Here is a 27,047-nt window from a genome sequence, read left to right on the forward strand (position 1 = left end):
CCTTATCAAAGATAAGTTATCTATAGATGAAAGGGTCTGTTCTGAACACTCATTAGATTCCATAAAGATATATCTATCTTTATGTCAATACCATGTGGTTTTAACCACTGTAACTTTGTATTAGGCTTTAAAGTCAGGTAGTGTGAGACCTCCCACTTCATTTTTTATTCTCAAGGTATTTTTAGCTATTCAGGGCACTATGAATAAATTTGGTTATTGGTTTTTCTATTTCTGCACAGTAAGTTGCTGGTATTTTAGTTGGTATTGAATTGTATCTAGAAATCAATTTTGGTAGCATTGACATCTTAATTAAATTTAGTCTTCCAGTCCATGAACACAGTATACCCTCCCACTTATTTGTGTCTTCCAGGATTTCTTTTAGTATTTTTTTGTGGGTTTTCTGTGTATGGGTCTTTTGGATCCTTAGTTAAATTTATTCCTAAATATTGATGCTTTCAATTGCTATTGTAAAGGAAATTTTTTTTCTTGCTTTCCTCCTCGTATTGCTTATCACTAGTGTATAGAAATACTGCTGATTTTGAGGTGTTGATCTTGTGCTCTGTCACTTTGCTGTACTCACTTATTAGCTGTAGTAACTTTGCTGTAGATTTTTGGGGGGCTTCAACATATAATATCATGTCATCTGCAAACAATGAGAGTTTTTCTTCTTCCTTTGCAATTTAGATGCCTTTTATTTCTTTTTCTTGTCTAATTGCTCTGGCTAGAACTTCCAGCACAGTGTCAATTAACAGTGATGATAGTGGATATCCTTGTCTTGTTCCTGATCTTAGAGAAAAAGCTTTCAGTGTTTTCCCAACTGTGAGGTTTTCATATATTCCCTTTATCATGTTAAGGAAGCTCCCTTCTATTCCTCTCCTTTGAAGTGTTTTCATCAAGAAAGGATGTTTAATTTTGTCATATGCCTTTTCTGCATCAATCTAGATGACTTATTGATACAGTATATTACTTTAATTGATTTTCTTGTGTTGAACCAGTCTTGCATACCTGGAATAAATCTACTTGATTATGGTATATAATTCTTTTAATGTGCTGCTGGATTTGATTTGCAAATTTTTCGTTGAGAATTTTTGCATCTATATTCATTAAAGAAATTGGTCTATAACTTTCTTTTCTTGTAGTATCTTTCGCTTTGATATTAAGGTGATGCTAACTTAATAGAGTGAGTTCAGCAGCTTTGCCTCTTGTTCAGTTTTTTTGAAGTGTGTGAGGGATTGGTACTAATTCTTTCTTGAATGCTTGGTAGAATTCACATTTGAAGCCATCTGTCCTGAACTTTTCATTTTGGGGAGCTTCATAATGACCGATTCAATCTTTTTACCTGTGATTGGTTTGTTGAGGTTGTCTGTTTCTTCTCAAGTCAGTGTTGGTTTTTCATGCCTTTTGAGGAAGTTGTCCATATCATCTGTGTTGTTTAGTTTGTTAGCATAAAGTTGCTCATAGTATCCTCTCATTACCTCTGTGTGGTCACTGGTTATGTCCTCTATTCCATTTCTGATTTTATTTGCATCCTTTTTTTTTTGTCAGCCTTATAAGCTAAGCTAAAAAATCATTATTTTGATTTTCTCAAAGAATCAACTTCTGATTTAGTTGATTTTCTCAATTGTTTTCATATTCTCAACTTTCATTTATTTCTGCTCTGATCTTTGTAATTTCTTTCTTTTTGCTTGCTTTGGGGTTAGTTTGCTGTTCTTTCTCTAGTTCTTCTAAGTGAACAGTTGATTCCTTGATTTTTGCTGCTGCTTCTTTTTTAACATAGGCATTTAAGGTAATAACATTTCTCTCTCAGAACTGCCTTTGCTGCGTCCTATAACTTTGGATATATTGTGCTTTCATTTTCATTTGCCTCGAGATATTTACTGATTTCTCTTGTAATTTCTTCCTTGACCCACTGGTTGTTTAAAAGTGTGTTGTTTAGCTTCCATATATTGGTGAATTTTCCAGCCTTCTGCCTGCTATTGATTTCCAGCTTCATTCCATTATAATCCAGTAAAGTGTTTTGTATGATTTCAATCTTTTTAAATTATTGAGACTTGCTTTGTGACCCAGCATATCTGGGCCACAGTGGCTCAGCAGGCAGAATTCTCGCCTGCCATGCCAGAGACCTGGCTTCGATTCCCAGTGCCTGCCCATGCAAAAAAAAAAAAAGCACATCCTCTTGCTGCGGGGATATGATGTTCTGTAAATGTCTGTTAAGTCTAGTTCATTTATAGTATTATTCAAAAAATTTCATCTCGTTTATGTCATTTGAAGTGCTGGCAACTACATTTTGCGACAAGACCAAATGTCTAATTTTGTTTTTCTCTTTTGGCAAAATGTCACAAGACATAGATGGCTGTGACATAACCTCACTACGTGGTTATTATTTCATATAATTTATGAAATTTAATTTTCTGAGTTTAACCTGGCTTGTTGTAAGTAGTGTATTAATATAATGTATTATACTTTCATGTCCTGGAGAAATCATTAAATTCTGACTCTCTAGATAGGTATTGTAGTATGTCAGTTGAAAAACCTTGGACTTAAAAATGTGTTTGGAATGACTTGTCTTCTTTAACTTACCAGTAATGCTATAGTGCTATGATAATAGTTTATTTCTGGTTTCTCTGAACTAAAGCATTCTCACTTCCTACAGAAATATTGTAATGGTAATGGTTATAATATTTTCTAAGGTAGTGAAAGCCTTTTTTTTCTCCCAAATTTCATAAATCTCATTGATTTTACCATTGACTGGGTTCTGGACTTCATTGTGCAGGCACAGAATATTTATATGTATTTTGTCATTTAAGATTGGACCCTTTTTTTAAGAGGCAAAGTCATAATAAACAAGTAAGGTATTGTTGGACGCAAATTTTTTATTTACAATGAGATATATGGTAAAGTATGATAGGAATTTTAAGTTAGTCTTCATGACAAGTTCATTTTCTTCTTTTTTTAAAAAACATTTTTATTGAGATATCTTATCTTCATGTACCATACAGTCCATCCAAAGTATGCAATCAACAACTCACAGTATCATCATGTAGTTGTGTATTTTTCATTATGATCATTTTAGAACATTTACATCACTCCAGGAAAAAAATTAAAAGACAAAACAAAAAACTCATACCCCTTACCCTTCCCTCTCAGTGATCACCAGTATTTCAATCTGCCCTATTTTACCCCTTAACCCCCCTATTATTTGTTTATTTTTTGTCCTCATTTTTTTACTCATTTGTCCATAACCTGGATAAAAAGAGTATCAGACGCAAGGTTTTCACAATCACACGGTCACATTGTAAAAGCTGTATAGTTATACGGTTGTCTTCAAGAATCAAGGCTACTGGATCACAGTTCAACATTTTCAGATAATTCACTCTAGCTACTCCAATACACCATAAACTAAAAAGGAATATCCAAATAATGCATAAGAACAACCTCCAGGATAACCTCTTTGCTCTATTTGATATCTCTCAGCTACTGAAACTTTATTTTGACTGATTTCTTGCTTCCCACTTACAGTCATGAAGGCTTTCTCAATCCCTTGATGCCGGGTCGTGGCTCATCCCTGGGAGTCAGGTCCCTCCCCACGTTGCCAGGGAGATTTACATCCCTTCCTGTCATGTCCCATGTAGGGGGAGAAGGTAGTGAGTTCACCTATAGATTTGGCTGAGAGAGAGAGGTCACATTTGAGCAACAAAAGAGGTTCTCTGGGGGTGACTCTTAGGTCTAATTATAAGTAGACTTAGCCTCTCCTTTGTAGGAATAAGCTTCATATGGTGAACCCCAAGATTGAGGACTTAGCCTGTTGAATTGGTTTTCCCCACTGCTGTGAGAATATCTGGAATTCCTCAGATGGGGAAGTTTACTATTTCTACCTTTCTCTCCCCAAGGGGACTTTGCAAGTACTCTTTTGTTCTTTACCCAGATTATTCTGGGTTGTATTGAGGCATTCCACTAACCCGTACAAACCAACAAGTTCTCATGCCCTATTCAAGACTCCATGTAATTATTTATGGTGTTTGAATAAACTGACCATACATGTTAAATTAGGTAATGCACTAACCAAAATATAAATTTTACATGAAATAAACAAGTCTTCCTTTGGTCTCACACAGAAGTTGAAGTTTTAAAATAAAGACCATATCATCCTTTGCCCTCTGTTCTGATTGACCTTAGTCTTGTCCAGATCAGCTTCATTCATATCCCTACTTGAAGTCTGATTACTTTTTCACCTTTTTTTTTTTACAGAATCCAAGAGCTTTAATAAATTGCCCTGGGATTCTTGGTGCTGTAGTGTGCCTTTTTTCACCTTTTTAAACAGCTGCTGAATGGGGTAATGTTGCCTTTCATAGCTTCAGAGCACTAACTCTGAGTCTCAAGTGTTGCACAAACTCTTGAAGTTCCAGGAAACAACTAGGTTATACACAAATAGCTCAGCATCTCAGAATTTAGAAAATACAATTACAATGCTGGAATAGATGTGACTGCTGTAAAAGTTTACAATCTAGCATCCCTTATAATAGGCCCCAATCTGATAATCCATGCTCTCAACTTGAGTTCTCTGAGCTTGTATATTATAGTTAGTCCATATGAGTGAGGCATGATAATATTTGTCTTTTTGTTTCTGACATTTCATTTGGCATACTGACCTCAGGTTTCATTCACCTAGTTGCATGTCTCACAACTTGTCCTTCTTGCAGCTCAGTATACACCACAGTTCACCCTTCCATTCCTCAATCAGTGTATCCTTAGGCTACCTCCATCTGTTGCAAAATGCCAACATTACTGCCATAAAAACCAGTGTGCAAGTGTTCATTTGTGTTACCGCTCCCAGTTCTTCCAAGTACATACCTAGCAATGGGATTGCAGGATCATGTGGCAACCCCACCCCTAGCCTCCAGTGGAACCACCACACTGCCCTCCAAGGGCCTGCACCACTCTTCTTCCCTACCAACAGTGAATAGGTTCATCTCTCTCTCCACATTTTCCTCAACACTTTTTCTCTCTGTTCAGTTTTAGTTTTATTCACACATCATACAATCCAACCTAAGTAAAAACTTAATGGTCCTGGTATAAGCATATAGCCATGCCTTCACCCCCACAGTCCATATAAGGGCATTTCCTTTTCTTCTCCCAAGAATCCCATATCCTTCCCCCATAACCCCCACTAATTGACATTTAGTTTTGGCATGTTGCTTTTGTTACATTCAGTGGAAGCATATACACCATTTTCTTCTAAAAGGGAATTATATGTTGGAAGCCTGCTTGCTATGACTGGAAATAGAAAACAGTAAGTTAGGTGAATTTAAAGTTTACTTATTTCAGATCATAAATTCATGTATCTCCATAAGAAGATTGATTTTGCCAATAAGCAGTGCTAATGATTACTTTTGTGATAATCAGTGTTAATGAGGTTACCAAGGAGCAGGCACTTTTATACATTGTTGGCAGGAATATAAATCAGACATTTCTGTAGGACAGTTAAGCCATATGTTTGACATATTCTTTAACATGCTTATCTTTTGAACTCTAAGCAAATCCTTATCATAAGAATGTAGCAGGGTACATGGGTGGTTCCGTGGTAGAATGCTCACCTTTCATGCTGGAGACCCTGGTTCGATTCCCAGACCATGCAACCCCCACCTCAAAAAAAGAACGTGGGTGGGCCCTGGTGGCTCAGGTAGAATTCTCACCTGCAGTGCGAGAAATCTGGATTCGATTCCCAGTAACTGCCCATGTGAAAAAAAGAAACAAAAAACAAAGAATGTAGAAATGTGCATACAGAGATTTTTATCTGAGATTGTTTTATAGTAGCAAATGTAAGCAATTTAAATGTCTAATAAGGGAATTAGTTAAATAACTTTGGGAAGATTTAAATGTCTAATAAGGGAATTAGTTAAATAACTTTGGGAATATCTTAATAAGCTTGTATTCTTATTGGAGATAAAGTATAACTAACTACTAATTAATTTATATAGGAAAAAGTTTGCTTTTCCCTCCATACATTAAGTATGCACAATATTTGGCTTTTTAAACCATTCTTAGAAAATTGAGTTGTCACTGTTTGGTTTTCTCTTTTTAACCGTAATTAGATTGCATGAGTAAAATTGAGATAAAGTTTATTTAACTATCAGCAGAAAGTTTAAATATCCTTTTAAAGATAGCAAATCCCAAAGGGATAAGAATGTGAATTAAACATTATAATTGTCAGAGAAGAATTTTCAGAGAAGAGAAAAACCTTATCTCTTTTAAGGTTTACTTTTTTTGTCTCGCAGATCTGTAAGAATGCCTTAGAAAAAGAACCATGGAGAAGTATGTTAAATTACAAAAGATTGGAGAAGGTTCCTTTGGAAAAGCCATTCTTGTTAAATCTAAAGAAGATGACAGACAGTATGTTATCAAGGAAATTAACATCTCAAGAGTAAGTATATTTTTAGTCTGGTTGCACAAGTAATAATCTTGTTACAATAGAGCTCATTGTTAAATAATTAAAAAAAAAAAATACAGCAATGTATAACCTAAAGTGAAAGACAGCCATAATCCCAGAAAAAACCACTAATTATAGAATAGTGTCTGTATCCTTCAGATTTTTTCTTTGGTGTGTGCTTGTGTGCATGCATTTACAAAAATTCAGTACCACCTATTTTGTACCCTGATCTAGTTAGGACACCTTAAAATGTTTATCCTGGTAGAGTCAACTCATTCTTAACTTCTTTCTATGTTTTGTTACATGGATTGTATTTTATTGGTACTATTGTTTTTTTTTTTTTTTAATATTTTTATTGTAAAAACTTAACATACAAATGTATAAACGTTCTTGACATATAAACATTCCATGCATGCTGTACAATCAGTGGCTCATAATATATCACATAGTTGTGTATTCATCACCATGATCATTTTTTTGAACATTTGCATCATTGATTTCCTACCACTTTTTTTTTTTTTATTAATTAACGGAAAAAATGAAATTAACCCAACATTTAGAAATCACACCACTCTACACATGCAATCAGCAATTCTCAACATCATCACATAGATGTATGATCATCATTTCTTAGTACATTTGCATCGGTTTAGAAGAACTAGCAACACAACAGAAAAAGATATAGAGTGTTAATATAGAGAAAAGAAATAAAAATAATAATAGTAAAAAACAAACAAACAAAAAACTATAGCTCAGATGCAGTTTCATTCAGTGTTTTAACATGATTACTTTACAATTAGATATTATTGTGCTGTCCATTTTTGAGTTTTTGTATCTAGTCCTGTTGCACAGTCTGTATCCCTTCAGCTCCAATTACCCATTATCTTACCCTGTTTCTAACTCCTGCTGGACTCTGTTACCAATGACATATTCCAAGTTTATTCTCGAATGTCCGTTCACATCAGTGGGACCATACAGTATTTGTCCTTTAGTTTTTGGCTGGACTCACTCAGCATAATGTTCTCTACGTCCATCCATGTTATTACATGCTTCGTAAGTTTATCCTGTCTTAAAGCTGCATAATATTCCATCGTATGTATATACCACAGTTTGTTTAGCCATTCTTCTGTTGATGGGCATTTTGGCTGTTTCCATCTCTTTGCAATTGTAAATAACGCTGCTATAAACATTGGTGTGTAAATGTCCGTTTGTGTCTTTGCCCTTAAGTTCTTTGAGTAGATACCCAGCAATGGTATTGCTGGGTCGTATGGCAATTCTATATTCAGCTTTTTGAGGAACCGCCAAACTGCCTTCCATAGTGGTTGCACCATTTGACGTTCCCACCAACAGTGGATAAGTGTGCCTCTTTCTCCGCATCCTCTCCAGCACTTGTCATTTTCTGTTTTGTTGATAATGGCCATTCTGGTGGGTGTAAGATGATATCTCATTGTGGTTTTGATTTGCATTTCTCTAATGGCCAGGGACATTGAGCATCTCTTCATGTGCCTTTTGGCCATTTGTATTTCCTCTTCTGGTAGGTGTCTGTCCAAGACTTTTGCCCATTTTGTAATTGGGTTGGCTGTCTTTTTGTTGTTGAGTTGAACAATCTCTTTATAAATTCTGGATGCTAGACCTTTATCTGATATGTCATTTCCAAATATTATCTCCCATTGTGTAGGCTGTCTTTCTACTTTCTTGATGAAGTTCTTTGATGCACAAAAGTGTTTAATTTTGAGGAGCTCCCATTTATTTATTTCCTTCTTCAGTGCTCTTGCTTTAGGTTTAAGGTCCATAAAACCGCCTCCAATTGTAAGTTTCATAAGATATCTCCCTACATTTTCCTCTAAGTATTTTATGGTCTTAGACCTAATGTTTAGATCTTTGATCCATTTTGAGTTAACTTTTGTATAAGGTGTGAGATATGGGTCTTCTTTCATTCTTTTGCATATGGAGATCCAGTTCTCTAGGCACCATTTATTGAAGAGACTGTTCTGTCCCAGGTGAGTTGGCTTGACTGCCTTATCAAAGATCAAATGTCCATAGATGAGAGGGTCTATATCTGAGCACTCTATTCGATTCCATTGGTCGATATATCTATCTTTATGCCAATACCATGCTGTTTTGACCACTGTGGCTTCATAATATGCCTTAAAGTCTGGCAGCGTGAGACCTCCAGCTTCGTTTTTTTTCCTCAAGATGTTTTTAGCAATTCGGAGCACCCTGCCCTTCCAGATAAATTTGCTTATTGGTTTTTCTATTTCTGAAAAATAAGTTGTTGGGAATTTGATTGGTATTGCATTGAATCTGTAGATCAATTTAGGTAGGATTGACATCTTAACTATATTTAGTCTTCCAATCCATGAACCCAGTATGCCCTTCCATGTATTTAGGTCTTCTGTGATTTCGTTTAGCAGTTTTTTGTAGTTTTCTTTATGTAGGTTTTTTGTCTTTTTAGTTAAATTTATTCCTAGGTATTTTATTCTTTTAGTTGCGATTGTAAATGGGATTCGTTTCTTGATTTCCCCCTCAGCTTGTTCATTGCTCATGTATAGAAATGCTACAGATTTCTGAATGTTGAACTTGTAACCTGCTCCTTTGCTGTAGTCATTTATTAGCTCTAGTAGTTTTGTTGTGGATTTTTGCGGGTTTTCGACGTATAGTATCATATCGTCTGCAAACAGTGATAGTTTTACTTCTTCCTTTCCAATTTTGATGCCTTGTATTTCTTTTTCTTGTCTAATTGCTGTGGCTAGAACCTCCAACACAGTGTTGAATAATAGTGGTGATAGTGGACATCCTTGTCTTGTTCCTGATCTTAGGGGGAAAGTTTTCAATTTTTCCCCATTGAGGATGATACTAGCTGTGGGTTTTTCATATATTCCCTCTATCATTTTAAGGAAGTTCCCTTGTATTCCTATCTTTTGAAGTGTTTTCAACAGGAAAGGATGTTGAATCTTGTCAAATGCCTTCTCTGGATCAACTGAGATGATCATGTGATTTTTCTGCTTTAATTTGTTGATATGTTGTATTACATTAATTGATTTTCTTATGTTGAACCATCCTTGCATACCTGGGATGAATCCTACTTGGACATGATGTATAATTCTTTTAATGTGTTGTTGGATACAATTTGCTAGAATTTTATTGAGGATTTTTGCTTCTATATTCATTAGAGAGATTGGTCTATAGTTTTCTTGTTTTGTAATATCTTTGCCTGGTTTTGGTATGAGGGTGATGTTGGCTTCATAGAATGAATTAGTTAGTTTTCCCTCCACTTCGAGTTTTTTGAAGAGTTTGAGGAGAGTTGGTACTTATTCTTTCTGGAATGTTTAGTAGAATTCACATGTGAAGCCGTCTGGTCCTGGACTTTTCTTTTTAGGAAGCTTTTGAATGACTAATTCAATTTCTTTACTTGTGATTGGTTTGTTGAGGTCATCTATTTCTTCTTGAGTCAAAGTTGGTAGTTCATGTCTTTCCAGGAACCCGTCCATTTCATCTAAATTGTTGTATTTATTAGCGTAAAGTTGTTCATAGTATCCTGTTATTACCTCCTTTATTTCTGTGAGGTCAGTAGTTATGTCTCCTCTTCCATTTCTGATCTTATTTATTTGCATCCTCTCTCTTCTTCTTTTTTTCAATCTTGCTAAGGGCCCATCAATCTTATTGATTTTCTCATAGAACCAACTTCTGGTGTTATTGATTTTCTCTATCGTTTTCATGTTTTCAATTTCATTTGTTTCTGCTCTGATCTTTGTTATTTCTTTGCTTTTGCTTGCTTTGGGATTAGTTTGCTGTTCTTTCTCCAGTTCTTCCAAGTGGACAGTTAATTCCTGCATTTTTGCCTTTTCTTCTTTTCTGATATAGGCATTTAGGGCAATAAATTTCCCTCTTAGCATTGCCTTTGCTGCGTCCCATAGGTTTTGATATGTTGTGTTTTCATTTTCATTCGCCTCGAGGTATTTACTAATTTCTCTTGCAATTTCTTCTTTGACCCACTCGTTGTTTAAGAGTGTGTTGTTGAGCCTCCACGTATTTGTGAATTTTCTGGCACTCCATCTATTATCATTTCCAACTTCATTCCTTTATGATCTGAGAAAGTGTTGTGTATGATTTCAGTCTTTTTAAATTTGTTAAGACTTGCTTTGTGACCTAGCATATGGTCTATCTTTGAGAATAATCCATGAGCACTTGAGAAAAAGGTGTATCCTGCTGTTGTAGGATGTAATGTCCTATAAATGTCTGTTAAGTCTAGCTCATTTATAGTAATATTCAGATTCTCTATTTCTTTATTGATCCTCTGTCTAGATGATCTGTCCATTGATGAGAGTGGGGAATTGAAGTCTCCAACTATTATGGTATATGAGTCTATTTCCCTTTTCAGTGTTTGCAGTGTATTCCTCACGTATGTTGGGGCATTCTAGTTCGGTGCATAAATATTTATGATTGTTATGTCTTCTTGTTTAATTGTTCCTTTTATTAGTAGATAGTGTCCTTCTTTGCTTCTTTTAACTGTTTTACATTTGAAGTCTAATTTGTTGGATATTAGTATAGCCACTCCTGCTCTTTTCTGGTTGTTATTTGCATGAAATTTCTTTTCCCAACCTTTCACTTTCAACCTATATTTATCTTTGGGTCTAAGATGTGTTTCCTGTAGACAGCATATAGAAGGATCCTGTTTTTTAATCCATTCTGCCAGTCTATGTCTTTTGATTGGGGAATTCAGTCCATTAACATTTAGCGTTATTACTGTTTGGATAATATTTTCCTCTACCATTTTTCCTTTTGTATTATATATATCATATCTGGCTTTCCTTCCTTCTATACTCTTCCCCATACCTCTCTCTTCTGTCTTTTCGGTTCTGACTCTAGTGCTCCCTTTAGTATTTCTTGCAGAGCTGGTCTCTTGGTCACAAATTCTCTCAGTGACTTTTTGTCTGAGAATATTTAAATTTCTCCCTCATTTTTGAAGGACAATTTTGCTGGATATAGGAGTCTTGGTTGGCAGTTTTTCTCTTTTAGTAATTTAAATATATCATCCCACTGTCTTCTAGCTTCCATGGTTTCTGCTGAGAAATCTACACATAGTCTTATTGGGTTTCCCTTGTATGTGATGGATTGTTTTTCTCTCGCTGCTTTCAAGATCCTCTTTTTCTCTTTGACCTCTGACATTTTAACTAGTAAGTGTCTTGGGGAACACCTATTTGGGTCTAATCTCTTTGGGGTGCGCTGTACTTCTTGGATGTGTAATTTTAGGTCTTTCATAAGAGTTGGGAAATTTACAGTGATAATTTCTTCCATTAATTTTTCTCCTCCTTTTCCCTTCTCCTCTCCTTCTGGGACACCCACAACACGTATATTTGTGCGGTTCATATTGTCCTTGAGTTCCCTGATACCCTGTTCAAATTTTTCCATTCTTTTCCCGATAGTTTCTGTTTCTTTTTGGAATTCAGATGTTCCATCCTCCAATTCACTAATTCTATCATCTGTCTCTTTAAATCTATCATTGTAGGTATCCATTGTTTTTTCCATCTTTTCTACTTTATCCTTCACTTCCATAAGTTCTGCGATTTGTTTTTTCAGTTTTTCTATTTCTTCTTTCTGTTCAGCCCATGTCTTCTTCGTGTCCTCCCTCAATTTATCGATTTCGGTTTTGAAGAGGTTTTCCATTTCTGTTTGTATATTCAGCATTAGTTGTCTCAGCTCCTGTATCACATTTGAACTATTGGTTTGTTCCCTTGACTGGGCCATATTTTCAATTTTTTGAGCGTGATCCGTTATCTTTTGCTGGCGTCTGGCCATTTAGACAAATTTCCCTGGGTGTTGGATCCAACAGTTTGGAAGATTTTTCTGTGAAATCTCTGGGTTCTGTTTTTCTTATCCTGCCCAGTAGGTGGCGCTCATGGCACATGTTTGTCTGCGGGTCCCACCAGTAAAAGGTGCTGTGGGTCCTTTAACTTTGAAAAATTCTCTCCGTTGGGGAGGTTCGCCAGCTGAAGCAGCTTGGAAGAGTGCCAGCTGGCCCGGGGTCTGAGCGCGGGGAGGGTCGCCGGCCGCCGCAGCCCGGGAGAGCACCCGTCCGAATTTTCTAGTTGGCCCGGGGCGCCAAGTGTGACGGGAGCGCGTCAGCTGCCGCGGCCCTGGAGAGTGCACCGTTCCCAAGGAGTCACGTGTTTGAAAGGGGCCCCCCCACCCCGTCACTGTTCTCCGCGGCCTGGGGATTTCCGATCCAATTCTCTCAGTTGGTCCGGGGAGCCGCTCGTGTTGTGGGCGCCAGCCACCTCGGTTTCAGGGGACAGCCTGTCCAATTCTCCCAGCCAGCCCGGGAAGGGGGAAGGGAGTGGCTCCGGCCGCTTGCCACCCCGCCCGGTGAAGCCCACGCCCCTCGGCGATCTCACCGGAGCGGGTTCTCAGCCAGTCAGCCATTCCAGGATGGGGTATGCTGTCTTTTTGATCTCTGTCGTGGCTTTGGGAGCTGTTCTGTATCGTTTCTACTCCCCTAGTACCTGTTCTGGAGGAGGAACTAAGATCCGCACGTCTTACTAAGCCCCCATCTTCTACGGAAGTCTCTGGGTTCTGTTTTTCTTATCCTGCCCAGTAGGTGGCGCTCGTGGCACACGTTTTTCTGCGGGTTCCTCCAGTAAAAGGTGCTGTGCGTCCTTTAACTTTGGAAGACTCTCGCCGTGGGGGAGGTTCGCCAGCCGAAGTGGCTTTGAAGAGTGCCAGCTGGCCTGGACGTCCGAACGCGGGGAGGGTTGCCGGCCGCTGCAGCCTGGGAGAGCGCCCGACCGAATTTCCTAGTTGGCCCGGGGCGCCAAGCGTGGCGGCAGGGCACCAGCCGCCGCAGCCCGGGATAGTGTATGTTCCCAGGCGGACCGGGGAGTCACGTGTTTGGAAGGGACCTCCCCCGGTCACCGTCCTCCGCGGTCTGGGGATTTCCGACCCAACTCTATCAGTTGGTCTGGGTGGCCTTGCGTAGTGGGGGCGCCAGCCGCCGCGGCCTGAGGGGACCGCCTGCCCAATTATGCCAGCTGGCCTGGGAAGGAGGAAGGGAGGGACTCCGGCCACTTCCCGTCCCGCCTGGGAAAGCCCACCCCCCTCGGTGATCTCTCCGGAGCTGGTTCTCCCAGACAGTCAGCTGTTCCAGGATGGGGTACGCCGTGCCTTTGATCTCCGTCGTGGCTCCGGGAGCTCCTCTGTATCATCTCCACTCCCCCAGTAGCTGCTCTGGAGGAGGAAAGGTGAGGGTTGCAAGGCTGTCGAGGCTGGTGGCGGAGGAGCCGGTGAAGGCGGAAGAGGGCATGGTGGTGGTTGGAGAGCCACTGGAGCAGGAGGAGAAAGGGAAGGATAAGATGGCGGATGGAGTGCCGCTGGAGCAGAAGGGGAAAGAGGAGGGCAAGATGGCGGCAGTAGCGCCGTTGGAGGAGAACGGGGAGGAGGAGGGCTGGCTGGTGGCGGGAGCGCCGCCGGAGCAGAAGGGGGAAGAGGAGGGCTGGCTGGGGGCGGGAGCGCCGCGGGCGGAGAAGGGGAAAGAGGAGGGCTGGCTCGGTACTATTGTTTTTTTAACCACGCTTTTGTTTATGAACTTTTAGGTTGTTTCTTGAAGGTGTATTTTAATGTCTTTTTTCCCTCTTGTTTAAGATGTCCAGTAAAGAAAGGGAAGAATCAAGGAGAGAAGTTGCAGTGCTGGCCAACATGAAGCATCCAAATATTGTCCAGTATAGAGAATCATTTGAAGGTCAGTTCAGTTTTGCAAGAGAGTTCAAAAGAAATCCTAAGAAATATAATATGGAATAATTTCCATATAAAGAATCTTTTTGTGAATGTAGTCTCAGGAAGAAATCCTAAGCAATATAACTATGGAATAATTTCCATATAAAGAATCTTTTTATATGGAAGAAAAGTATATCATTTTTGCTTCAATATCATATGTGTTGGGTATCAGCTTGATTCTAGTATAGTACTGACACCACACTATCCCTGTCTAGTTTAAGACTAGCACATTGTTATTGTCATTGTTTGTGGGAAATGAAAAAATTTGGGACAAGGTAGCAGTAATGGAAATCTTTCTAAACTCCCTTTAAGTGATGCCACCACTACTACCAAGAAAATATTCTAATACTGAAAAGTATACTGCTCATTAGTATGCTGCTCTATACCTCATTATTATAATACTGAGGCATATGTTCTTAAAATGTTATAGTTATAATTCCTTTTTGGGGGGGAAGATATGGTAATGCAGGCACTAACTAAGCCAGGTCAAGATGCCTATTTTTTTTTTATTAATTAAAAAAATTAACAAACAAAACATTTAGAAATCATTCCATTCTACATATATAATCAGTAATTCTTAATATCATCACATAGTTGCATATTCATCATTTCTTAGTACATTTGCATCTATTTAGAAAAAGAAATAAAAAGACAACGGAAAAAGAAATAAAATGATAATAGAGAAAAAAAAACTATACGTACCATACACCTTACCCCTCGCTTTCATTTACCACTATTTCAAACTGAATTTATTTTAACGATTGTTCCCCCTTTTATTTATTTTTATTCCATATATTCTACTCTTCTGTTGATATAGTAGCTAAAAGGAGCATCAGAGATAAGGTTTTCACATTCACAGAGTCTCATTGTGAAAGCTCTATCATTGTTCAGTCATCATCAAGAAACATGGCTACTGGAACACAGCACTACATTTTCAGGCAATTCCCTCTAGCCTCTCCACTACATCTTGAACAACAAGTGATATCTGCTTAATGCCTAAGAGTAACCTCCAGGATAACCTCTCAACTCTGTTTGGAATCTCTCAGCCATTGACACTTTGCCTCATTTTACTCTTCCCCCTTTTGGTCGAGAAGGTTCTCTCAGTCTCTTGATGTTAATTCTCAGCTCATTCTAGGGTTTTTCTCAGTCCTTTGATGCTGAGTCCCAGTTCATTCCAGAATCTTTGTCCCATGTTCCCAGGAAGGTCCACAGCCCTGGGAGTCATGTCCCACGCAGAGAGGGGGAGGGTGGTGATACTGCTCATCATATTGGCTGGAGAGAGAGGCCACAAGATGCCTATTTTTGATAGGGTCCTATCAAATATCTGAAAGATATTATTACGATGAAAATAGAAGTAGTTTAAATAACTTTCAGGGTCATATCACAGACTGATTTCAGAATCTGAATTATAACTATTTCCAGGTGAATTCAGTATCTATTAAAATGCTGATTTTTTCTTTTAAATGATATATTTCAATTAAGGAATTATGTCATAAGGTACTCAATTTATTATTTTTTTATGATGACAGTGAAATGAGGATATATGCCTAATATAAAACAGTACAGTGTTAATCAGTTCTTTCACCACAAGGCTTTGAATTTCCCTTATTCGTCTTTCCCCTAGCCTCTATTCTTTAGTTTCTTCTTTCATCGTCAAGACTTTAATATTTCAAGTTAAAAGGTTTTGAATTCTTAGTTAACAAATATTTCTGCAGCCATTTTATGTTTTTGTTGATGGTTACACTTAAAACTGAGTGTAGATATCCGAATGATTCGAAAGAGGTGGCACATTCTTTTTTATCTTATTTTCTTTCTTTCTTGATTTTTTTATTGGGAAAGTTGTAGGTTTACAGAAGAGTCATGCAGAAAGTACAGGGTGCCCATGTACCCCTCGCACACGCAGTTTTCTGTGTCATGAATACTTTCTCTTAGTATGGTGGCTTTGTTACATTGATGAAACATATTTATAAAGTACAGTCCATAGGTAACATTAGAGCTTTTTAAAAATATTTTTATTATAAAACTGTAATAAATAATAACAAAAAATGTAACAAACAAACATACAAACATTCTTGACATGCAAACTTTTCTATACGTGGTGTACAATCATTGGCTCACAGTATCATCACACAGTTGTGTATTCATCACCATGATCATTTTTTTTGAACATTTGCGTCACTCCAGAAAAAGAAATAAAAGGAAAAATCTCATACATACCATACTCCTTCTCTTCCCTCTCATTGACCACTAGTATTTCATTCTAGTCAACTTATTTCAACCTTTGTTCCCCTATTATTTGTTTATTTTTATCCATATTTTTTATTCATCTGTCCATACCCTAGAGAAAAGGAGGATCAGACGCAAGGTTTTCATAATCACACAGTCACATTGTAAAAGCTATATCATTATACAGTATCTTCAAGAAACATGGCTGTCATATGGCTTTTAAAACATTTTTATTCTGGTAACATATATAACCTAAAATTTCTCATTTTAACCACTTTGAAATATGTAATTCAGTGCTGATAATTACATTCACAGTGTAGTGCTGCCATCACCACCATTCATTACCAAACGATTTCCATCACCACAAACAGAAACAGCACCAATCAAACATCAACCCCCCATTCCCTACCTCCACCCCACCCCAGGACGCCTGTAGTCTAGTTTCTGACTCTGTGTATTTGCTCATTTTAATTATTTCAGGTGGCACATGGATACTAAAACCTTCTTTTAATAAGGTTTTATTGTTAGTTACTTAATTTTAAAGGAATACAGGCTCATGGTAAACATACTGAAAAAGCAGACGTGCATGAACTAAAAGTTAAGTTCTCTATTCGTCCCACTCCACCCTCATTCCCATCCCCATTCCCTAGGGGAAAGTATTAGCAACAGTTTGGAGTTTATCCTTTACTGTAGTTTCTAAGCCTAGATGAAATACACATATAAATATAAATTTGGAAGTTTAAAAACAAATGGGGTCATGTCTGGGTATTGCTGCACCTTGTTCTGTTCACTTTATATCTCATGATATTTTTCCATGTCAGTATGTGTTGACATGCCTTGTTCTTTGCACATGTCTTGTAAAAACTGCTCTGCATGCATTGTATAGCTCTATCGTGGTGTGTTTAGCCAGTATTCTATTATGGCCACTTAGGTGGTTTTTATTTTCTCACTATTCCAAATAATGTTACACTGAACATTCTCTCACAGGTTTCTTTGTGTACTTGAGTAGTACCTCTGTAGGGGTGGAATTATTAGACTAAAGGGGATTGATGGATGTTTTTGTGACTCACAGGTTCTCCAAACCTAGGGTATAAGTTCATTCTAAAATTATATGGTATAGCTTTGTTTGGTGATTCTATGTCTTCGTTCACTGTCCCTGTTTCTGCCTTACCTGAATAACTTATCATTTTATTCTCTGCAGCCGTTTTAATTTTTCTTTAGTTTTTCATGGAGCTTTAGGGAACTCAAACACAAATACTTAATTAGTCCCTGGAATGATTAAAATAATTTAGTCACATATCAAAAATAAACAAGTCGGTTTAAAAATTTGCCAGCTTTGACAGTATTTGAATGTCTGCCATGAAAGATGAAAAAGGTGGTTTTATAGTTCATCTCCAATGAATTATTTTTGTTAACCTTGACATGGCAAAAAAAAAATTTTTTTGTTCTGAAACCATAATTCTTAGGATTTGTTTAGCCTTGGTTCTATATTTAAACAGATTCAATTGTTATTTTTAGTTCCTTTGTACCTGAGCTTCTCTATTCCTGAATTATCTGAATTCATCTCTTGGTTGGTTGGATTTCATCTTTTCTTTTTTTTTTTTTCACAAAGAGCTTATAGATGCTATATTTTCTCTATGCAATTAATATTTGCATTTCTGAGTATCAAAATGATGCCTTTATATGTGACTAAATCACAGATGACAACACATTTCCCCTTAGAAGCCCATTTTTTTTCTTCTGATAGTGAATGTTTCTTTAGAAAAGTAAGAATTTGATGTTTTCTTTATCTTTCCTTATTATCCAAAGGACCCTTTTATTTATCTTTTTGTAAGATTTGAAATGCGCCAGAATATGACTTAGTAGTAATAATTCTGAATCTCTTTCCTTTGGAACATTTTGACCTTTCTGTCTCATATTCTTTTTTTCTTTATTGCATGAAAGTTTTATTTCATTAAAAAAAAATCTGTATGTACCTTAATATAAGTTAAAATTTCTTCAAAATTGTTTGCCAGGGAGTTGCCTTTCCTTGTGAAGTAATTCCTTATGAAATCTCTCATTTCAGGGCATATTCTCAAACACTTTTTAATATATTAGATAACAGAATGCTTTTGTGGGGTAAGACTTCACTGAGTGTTAGTTTTGGAAGCTTATAGAAGTGTTCAGGCAAAATCAGTTTTAATTAAGGGGATGTCAAAGAAATTCAATAATGATGTCATAATTAGAGATACTAAACACCATTTTAAGTAAGCCTTCTAAAGGTCACTTAAAGTAGTATGGGTGGAGACACTTCTCCATGGAAACCGCCTAATCAACAGGTACCACCCACAGTTGAGTGGGTCACATTTCCATGGAAACAATAAAAAAGATCCCATCCAAAAATATTGAATTAGGATTAAAGAACATGGCTTTCCTGTGGTACACAACAGTTTCAAACTGGCACACTCTCCAATCAAAGACATCGACAGTCTGAGTGGAGTAAAAAACAGATTCCATCTATATGCTGTCTATAAGAGACTCACATTAGACTCAAGCACAAAAATAGATTGAATGTGAAAGCCTGGGAAAAGATTATTTCATGCAAACGATAATCAAAAAAGAGTTAGGGTAGACAAAGAAGAACACTATATATTAATAAAAGGAGCACTTCATCAAAAAGACATAACAATCATCAGTATTTATTATCCAAGCCAGAGTGCCCCAAAATACATTAGGAACACACTAACTAGACAACGCTGAAGGGAGAGGTAGACATCTCTGCAATAGTAGCTGGAGACTTCAATACACTGCTCTCATCAATGGATAAAACATCTAGACAAAAGATCAATAAGGAAACATTTTGAATAATGCGATAAATGAACTAGACTTAACAGACATTTACAGAACATTACTCCCCACAATAACAGGGTACACATTTTTCTCAAGTGTTCATGGATCGTTCTTCTGGATTGACCACATTTTGGGTCACAAAGCAAACCTCAATAAATTAAAAAAAAATGATTGAAATTTTGCAAAATTCTATCTTGGATCATAATGGAATAAATTTGTAAATCAATGCCAGGCAGAAGGATGGAAAATTCAAAATAAGTGGCAGCTGAACAACACACTCTTAAACAATCACTTGATCAAGAAAGAAATTACAGGAGAAATCAGTAAATATCTCAAGGCAACTGAAAATGAAGGCACAACATATCAAAATTTACGGGATGCAGCAAAGGTGTTGAGAGAGAAATTATTACTCTAAATGCCTATATTAAAGAAAAAAGAGCAAAACTCGAGGAATTAACTGTATACTTCGAGGAACTAGAGAAAGAACAGTAAATGAACCCCATAGCAAACAGAAGGAAAGAAATCAAGATTAGATCAGAAATAAATGAAATTGAGAACATGAAAACAATAGAATCAACAAAACCAGAAGTTGGTTCTTTGAGAAAATCAGTGGAGCCTTAGCTAGGCTGACAAAAAAAAAAAAAAAGAGAGAGAGAGAGGATGCAATTAAAATCAGAAATGCAAGAGGGGACATAACTACTGACCATGTAGAAATAAAGGACATAATGAGAGGATACTGTGAGCAACTGTATGCTAATAAACTAGACAACATAGGTGAAATGGATAATTTCCTAGAAAGGGATGAACAGCCAACATTGACTGGAGAAGAAATAGACACCCTCAACAAGCCAATCACAAGTGAAGAGATTGAATCAGTCACCAAAAAGCTCCCACAAATGAAAAGTCCAGGACCAGATGGCTTCACATCTGAATTTTACCTGGCGTTAGAGAAAGACTACCAATCCTGCTTAAACTCTTCAAAAAAGTTGAAGAGGAGGGAAAGCTGCGTAACTCCTTCTGTGAAGCCAACATCACCCTTAATAACAAAGCCAAAGATACTAGAGGAAAAGAAAATTACAGTCCAGTCTGTTCATGAATATAGGCACAGAAATCCTGAACAGAATGCTCGCATAGCACATCCAGCTGAGCACATTATTATACACCATGACCAAGTGGAATTTATTCCAGGTATGCAAGGCATTTCAATACAAGGAAATCAGTTAATGTAATAACCACATCAATAAATCAAAACGGAAAAACCACATGATCATCTTGATTGATGCAGAAAAGGCATTTGACAAAATTAAACATCCTTTCTTGATGAAAACCCTTCAAAGGAGAGGAATAGAAGGGAGCTTCCGCAACGTGATAAATGGAATATATGAAAAACCCACAGCTAACATCATCCTTAATGGGGAAAGTTTGAAAGATTGGGTAAAGGGCTATTGTAAACATTCCTAGTTTATAAGCTCTTACAGCAATCATATCTTCCCTTCCTGTGTGTTCTGATCTGTCTTAGTTCTATACAGATCAGCTGCCTTCATATTTCTAGTTGCGATCTGATCCCTTTTTCAACTTTTAAACACTTCATGTATGGGTACTGCTGACTTTCATAACTTCAGCACAGTTCTTTTGAATCTGTCCTTTTAATGAGAAAAGCAAATGCTTTCTCAGAAGCCACACTCCACATTTCTTCTCATGTGTAATTGACCAGAAATGCATCAGATGATCACTTCTAACTGTAGGGGAGAATAGGAGGTAGAAAATAAAGTTTTTTTTCAGCTTCTAAAGTGAGAGAAGGAAGAGGTGAATGGAGAAAAGTACTGAAAACAGCTGTTGGATTAACGAACCAACAGTGCATGCTTTTCTGTGCGATCTTATCTTAAATTCTCATATTTCTCTTAAATGCTTGGTCATTCTTTGATATGCATGGAGGCTTTGTCACTTGGCTTACAGTCATTTTGCTCTAACTTCAAACAATTTCTAGGTAGTTGTTTTGAATGATCTTTCTCCATTAGTATTTTATACCTTGTGGTAGTTAGATTCAGGTGTCAACTTGGCCAGCTGAAGGTGCCTAGTTCTGTTGCTGTGGACATGAGCCAATGCCATGCGAACCTCATCTGTTCCTGATTATATCTGCAGTCAGCTGGGAGGCGTCCCTGCTGCAATGAATGATGTTTGATTTAATTGGCTGGTGCTTAAATGAGAGAGCTCAACATAGCACAGACCAAGCAGTTCAGCATGCCTTATCTCGGCACTGGCAGCTCAGCCCAGGCCTTTGGAGATACAGAAAGGAATCACCCCAGGGAAAGTTGTTGGAACCCAGAGGCCTGGAGAGAAGGCCAGCAGAGATTGCCCTGTGCCTTCCCACATAAGAAAGTTAGCTGCATTTCCTCTGAAGAACTATATGTTAACTAAATAAATCCCCTTTTATTGAAAGCCAATCTGTCTCTGATGTGTTATATTCCAGCAGCTAGCAAACTAGAACACCCCTTTTGTGATAAAGATGTCTTATAATTCTGTATCCCTGGCATCTTTTGCAAAGTGCCTGACATATAATTGATACTCAGATGTTTGAATGAATGAAGAATGGCAAAGCAGATTAGTATTTCCTCATGGAGACAGACTTTTCTTTTAACCTTATACTTTAAATATGGATTTATCCCAAAGGATAAACAAAAAATATCTAAGCAGCAGAAAATACTACAAAGCTCATGTGCTAAAGGTCAAACATTTTACTTCTAGGACTGCTGCTTCATCCGTTTCTCAGGTCCTGTTAAATCTCCTCTCTCACTCTGTTTCCTTTCTCTCTCTCACATACCCACACATTTTTAGTTTTTATCTTGTGATAGTTTTAATAGTTCGATGTTTTGATAGATGCACATGGTTCAAAATTTTAAAATTACAAAAAAATAAATAGTAAAAAGTGCGTTTCCTATTCCTATATTTGATCTGCTCATTTTCCTTTCTTGGCCTTAACCACTGTTCCCACTGTTTCGTGTTTCCTTACAGAAAGATTTTAAGCATTTTTAACAAGCATTCATAAATGATAGCATACTTTATGTAATTTTTTGCTTTTTGGCTTATACTACATAAATAATGACATCTTGTACATATTTTTTTATAAATAGTGTATTGTACGTTTCTGTGGGGCTTTTCTTCTGTTTTCCTAACATGGTAATTGATATATTTGGGCAGTCTTTCTATTTTAGTCATGAAGAGATATACACTTTCCTAATTAGCTTAACATATACATTCCCAGTTCATTGCACATTAGAGGTAGTACATCAAGTGGAACGTGAGGATTTTAAGTGAAAGGAACACCATCAGAAAGAGCCAGAAATAAGTGCTGGTGAAAATAAGGAAGGAAGGAAGGGACATGAACACTAGGAGTAAAAGAAGTGAAAACTGGGAGAACTGGCCTGTGAGTTATAACAGTGTTACTAATAAATAGCAGTTCTAAATATTAAAAGTGATGTTTGTTGTTGTTTTCTTGAGGAGTAAGGCATGGAGGGGGGCAGTCAGAGTTGTCCTAGTTTTACTGACCCAGAGGTAAGAGGCAGAACTCCCTTTCTCCATGGACTGGGACATAAAGGTGACGAGGATAGTCGCCCACCTTTGTGTTTGTTCACAGATTATATCCAGTTTTAAAAGAGGGTAAAATAAAAGAAAGTTTTAAGAGGGTAAAAACTTTTATCTTTTTCACAGTTGAATCCTGAGTTTATCACAACACCTATTAATGTAGCTGTTTAGTAAGTAAATGATGTCAAAGATAATCAAATTGTACACTATGTATAGTTTATTGTATGTTATACCTCAGTAAAGCTGTTTTTTTTTAAATAAGTAATTGAGTGGATAAAATAAGCTGAAAATTGATTGTCATTTAGAAACTAAGATGACTCATCTCTGATAAATTGGTAAAAATACATGATCTTATAGAGGTTTTTGAAAGAAATATATCTGCTGAATGAAAGAAAGGATATCTGTCTGTGTTTCTATTTATATTCCAGAGATGTTTAGGTCAATGTAGATACCACTATGTAATAAGATGGTGCATTTTTGTTAGAAAAATCATTAGTGATGGAGCTGCCTGTTAGCTCAAGCTGTTGTATAATCTGTATGGCCAGTGTATCTTGGCTTTGCACCTGAATTCTTTTGAGCATGTTTTTATGTTATTTTTAGCTGCTTTCTAAAAGTAAATCTTTAAATACTTTTAATTTAGGTGTGTTTTGATATACATTTTTAAAAATGAAATGGAATATTTATATTTTGTAGAAAATGGTGCTCTCTACATAGTGATGGATTACTGTGAAGGAGGGGATTTGTTTAAACGAATAAATGCTCAGAAAGGCATCTTATTTCAAGAAGATCAGGTAAGTTATCATGAGATTGACTCTTACTCTATAATGTTAAGAGTATAACTGTTTACTGTGTAATGTTTTTGAGAAGTAGTTCAAAATAAAACTCATTGAAAGTTTGTTTATTTATGTATGCATTAATTTTTAACTCCAAATGATAATTATATTACTAGGGCAGTTTGGTATTACATGTATTAGCTTATCAGTTATATTTTTTGTCTCATTAGCTTCCACCTTTGTTCAGTTCCTCATCTCATTTAAAGTCTGTAATAATATTGTTGTATGTGTAATATCGTTATATCCTGTCTGTGTCTGTGTGTATACTCATTACAAATGATCAATTGTTCTATATCCTGTTAATCTGGCTTACTAATTCCTGATCATATCTTTCTAAAATGTGGCATTTTCCGGCTAACTCCAGCTCTGGAAGCTTTACACTGGCAACAGTATTAAGTCTCATCGCCTCTGTTTTGCTTTCAAGGATCTCTAAAATATGGCAGCCTTATTTTTTTCCTATTGCTCCCTGATATATGTTCCCTTTTCTCATTTATTTGGCAGATCTTTATTGAATGTGTTTGTATTAAGCACTTAGCCAGTGTTTCTTTGTACTTCTCATTGTCCTAAATTTTTGTGTTTATTCTGATTATTTCTTCAATTTTGTTAATGTGTTCCCTTTAAAACTCTTTGCTAATAATATTCGTCCATTTTCGTTAAAGCTCGGTTCAAATCCCGGCTCCTTGAAATTTTCCGTAACTATTCCAGTCATCCGTGTTCTCTTTCTTCACATCACTATTAAATTTCTTGTTATCACAGATTCTTCATTTTAATTGTGTGCTTTTACATGTTGCAGTGCAGTTCTAGGAGTGTTGTATTTGTTATGTCCTTTAATTTTTATAATCCATGGATTAGCAATTTTGTCTATTTAATAAATGACCATCTAAGAGTGGTTATATAGCTTGCCTAAAATTGTATAGTTAGTGTTTGAATCTAGTTCTGTATAACTCTAAAATTTGTGAAGTTTTCTTTTTACAAATTTAAAGCAAATTAAAAACTAGAAAGTTCAGAAATAAAATTCTTCTTTCTCTGCCATTCCATCCCTGAGATTATCATTGTTTTTTTGTGTGTGTATTCTTCCAAACATTCTCCCAAAAACATGTATTTTTGCATATGGCTGTCATTGTTTTGTATACCTGTGTTTTAAATGTGTGCATGTTATTGCATTATATTTCCTCAGTTTTACTTTTTTCCTAAGTACTGTGTTTTCTGATCCATCTATTTTGCCCTTTATACATTTGTTGCTTCTAACTGCTATATGATGCTCCATATTGCATTGTGTTCTTCTAAAAGAAATGATCAAGTCCTAAACCTCTCCCCACGCCCCATTACCTCTTCACATGACTTTTTTGGAAATAGGGCCTTAGTAGATGTAATGAGTTAAAATGAGGGCCTACTAGATTAGGATGGGCCCTCTGCTGGTTTGAGAGGATTATGTACTCTAGAAAAGCCATGTTTTAATCCTGATCCATCTTGTGGAGGCAGCTGTTTCTTTTAATCCCTGTTCAGCACTGCAGTTTGGAAACTTGATTAGATTATCTCCACAGAGGTGTGGCTCCATCCATTTCCGATGGGTCTTGTTAATTTAGTGAAATCCTTTAAAAGAGGAAATGTTTTGGAGAACACGAGAGAGCCACAAGAACCATGAGAGCCCGCGTAGCTAGAGACTTTTGGAAGTGAAGAAGGAATAATGCCCTCGTGGGAGCCTCATGAAACGAGAAGCCTGAAAAGAAAACTAGTAGATTTTGCCATGTTTGCCATGTGCCTTTCCAGTTGAGAGAAAAACCTGAACATCATTGGCCTTCTTGAACCAAGATATCTGTCCCTGGATGCCTTAGATTGGACATTTCTATAGCTTTAATTGGGACGTCTTCATGGCCTTAGAACCGTAAACTTAAAACTTAATAAATTCCCTCTTTTAAAAGCTGTTCTTTTTCTGATATATTGCATTCTGGCAGCTAGCAAACTAGAAGAGGCTCTAATCCAGTTATGACTGGTGTCCTTTGAAGAAGAGGGCAATTTGGATATACATACAGTTACAGGTAGAAGACAAATTATGCGAGGATGGAGGTGGAGATTGGAGTTATGCTGCCACAAGCCAAGGAACCCCTGGAACCACCAGAAGCTGGAAGAGGCAAAGAAGGGTCCTCATTCAGAGGCTTTGGAGCCACCATGTCCTTGCCAACACCTTGATTTCAGATTTCTAGTCTCCAGAACTGTGGGGGAATAAATTTCCATTGCTATAAGCCATCCAGTTTGTGGTGATTTGTTATAGTAGCCCTAGGAAATTAGGGCAGTTTTCATCTAAGCCAAAACTTATTTCACCTGTATCATGCACTCTCCTGAATGAATGCTGAATAATTTTACATTAGAATTGTTTTTCCAACTGGGTTATAATTTACTGTAGAGATAACTGTTTTTACAATGACCCCTGAAAGCGTACTTAGCAGAAGCTGGGTCTGTGGTAGTAACCAAGTTGGCACCACTTATTGCTGGGAACTTATAGGTTCTTGGCAGTAACTGGAAAATATGATAAAGTGAGATCATGAGTTATGTTTTAATTAAGTATTCTGGTGTAAAGTCATGTTTTTCAAGCTTTATCTCCTTCAAATCCGCTGGAAAGAGCATAAGCTACTGGAAAGAGCATAGAACTTAGAGTGAAAAGATTTGGGTTTGAGTCCTTGCTATCCTCAATCGTTAATAGGCATGTATGTACCATGTGGCCTACCTCCCTGTGACTGTGAAGGTCAGATAGTAATACATGTCAGTGTTTAAGGTGCTGTTTTTATTAGAACTCTATCAGATATGTTCCATTGCTTGTGCTTGTTTTCATCCATCTGTCTCTATTGAGCATTAAAAACTTTGCTACTAAATGCCAATACATTTCGCTATAAATTATATTGATATTCTGTAGATTTGGTTCTACAATAGGACATATATGTATACACACATAATGAATGTGCATATGTGTGTATATGTATATATGTGTCTTGTCATCATAGAAATTATTATGAAGATCTGATCTTTAGCTTTTTTATCTCTGAGATTATGATGATAGAAATTTGGCAAATCTTTTAAATTTATAGTATTTTTCTACCCTTCTGAATACAAATTTTGTTAGCATAAATAAGGGATATTATTTATTTTAAACTGTTTGAAATAGGAAGAGGTCATTTAAACAAAATATCCTATTTTAAGAGCTTTGAAGCAGGAAAACTTATAGGCCATAGGCCAGCTTTGTTTTAGACTTTAGGGTAGCATCTGTCTGAATAGTTCCATCCATTTTTAGGATGGAGATGGAAAACAAAGATATGTGAAATAAGATGGTCCTTATTTCACAAGCCATTCTCTTCAGTAATGTTTCTTTGTTTATATATCTACAT

The 27,047-nt window shown here is 36.8% G+C and overlaps 1 protein-coding gene across 18 annotated transcripts in view; it reads left to right on the forward strand.

Annotated features, from left to right (window-relative positions):
* Nucleotides 1-27,047, forward strand: part of NEK1 (NIMA related kinase 1) — a 295,240-nt gene that overhangs the window by 35,960 nt on the left and 232,233 nt on the right. For all 18 annotated transcript variants that reach the window (XR_013169104.1, XM_077144462.1, XM_077144465.1 and 15 more), the window contains exons 2-4: nt 6,276-6,421; nt 14,066-14,162; nt 23,528-23,625. Coding sequence is in view for 17 of the 18 variants with exons in the window: in XM_077144462.1 (XP_077000577.1) it covers nt 6,305-6,421; nt 14,066-14,162; nt 23,528-23,625 (312 nt within the window). In the remaining variant the exon portion in view is untranslated. The remainder of the gene's footprint in view (nt 1-6,275; nt 6,422-14,065; nt 14,163-23,527; nt 23,626-27,047) is intronic.

Source organism: Tamandua tetradactyla, chromosome 26, assembly GCF_023851605.1.
Source record: "Tamandua tetradactyla isolate mTamTet1 chromosome 26, mTamTet1.pri, whole genome shotgun sequence".
NCBI classification, from domain to species: Eukaryota; Metazoa; Chordata; class Mammalia; order Pilosa; family Myrmecophagidae; genus Tamandua; species Tamandua tetradactyla.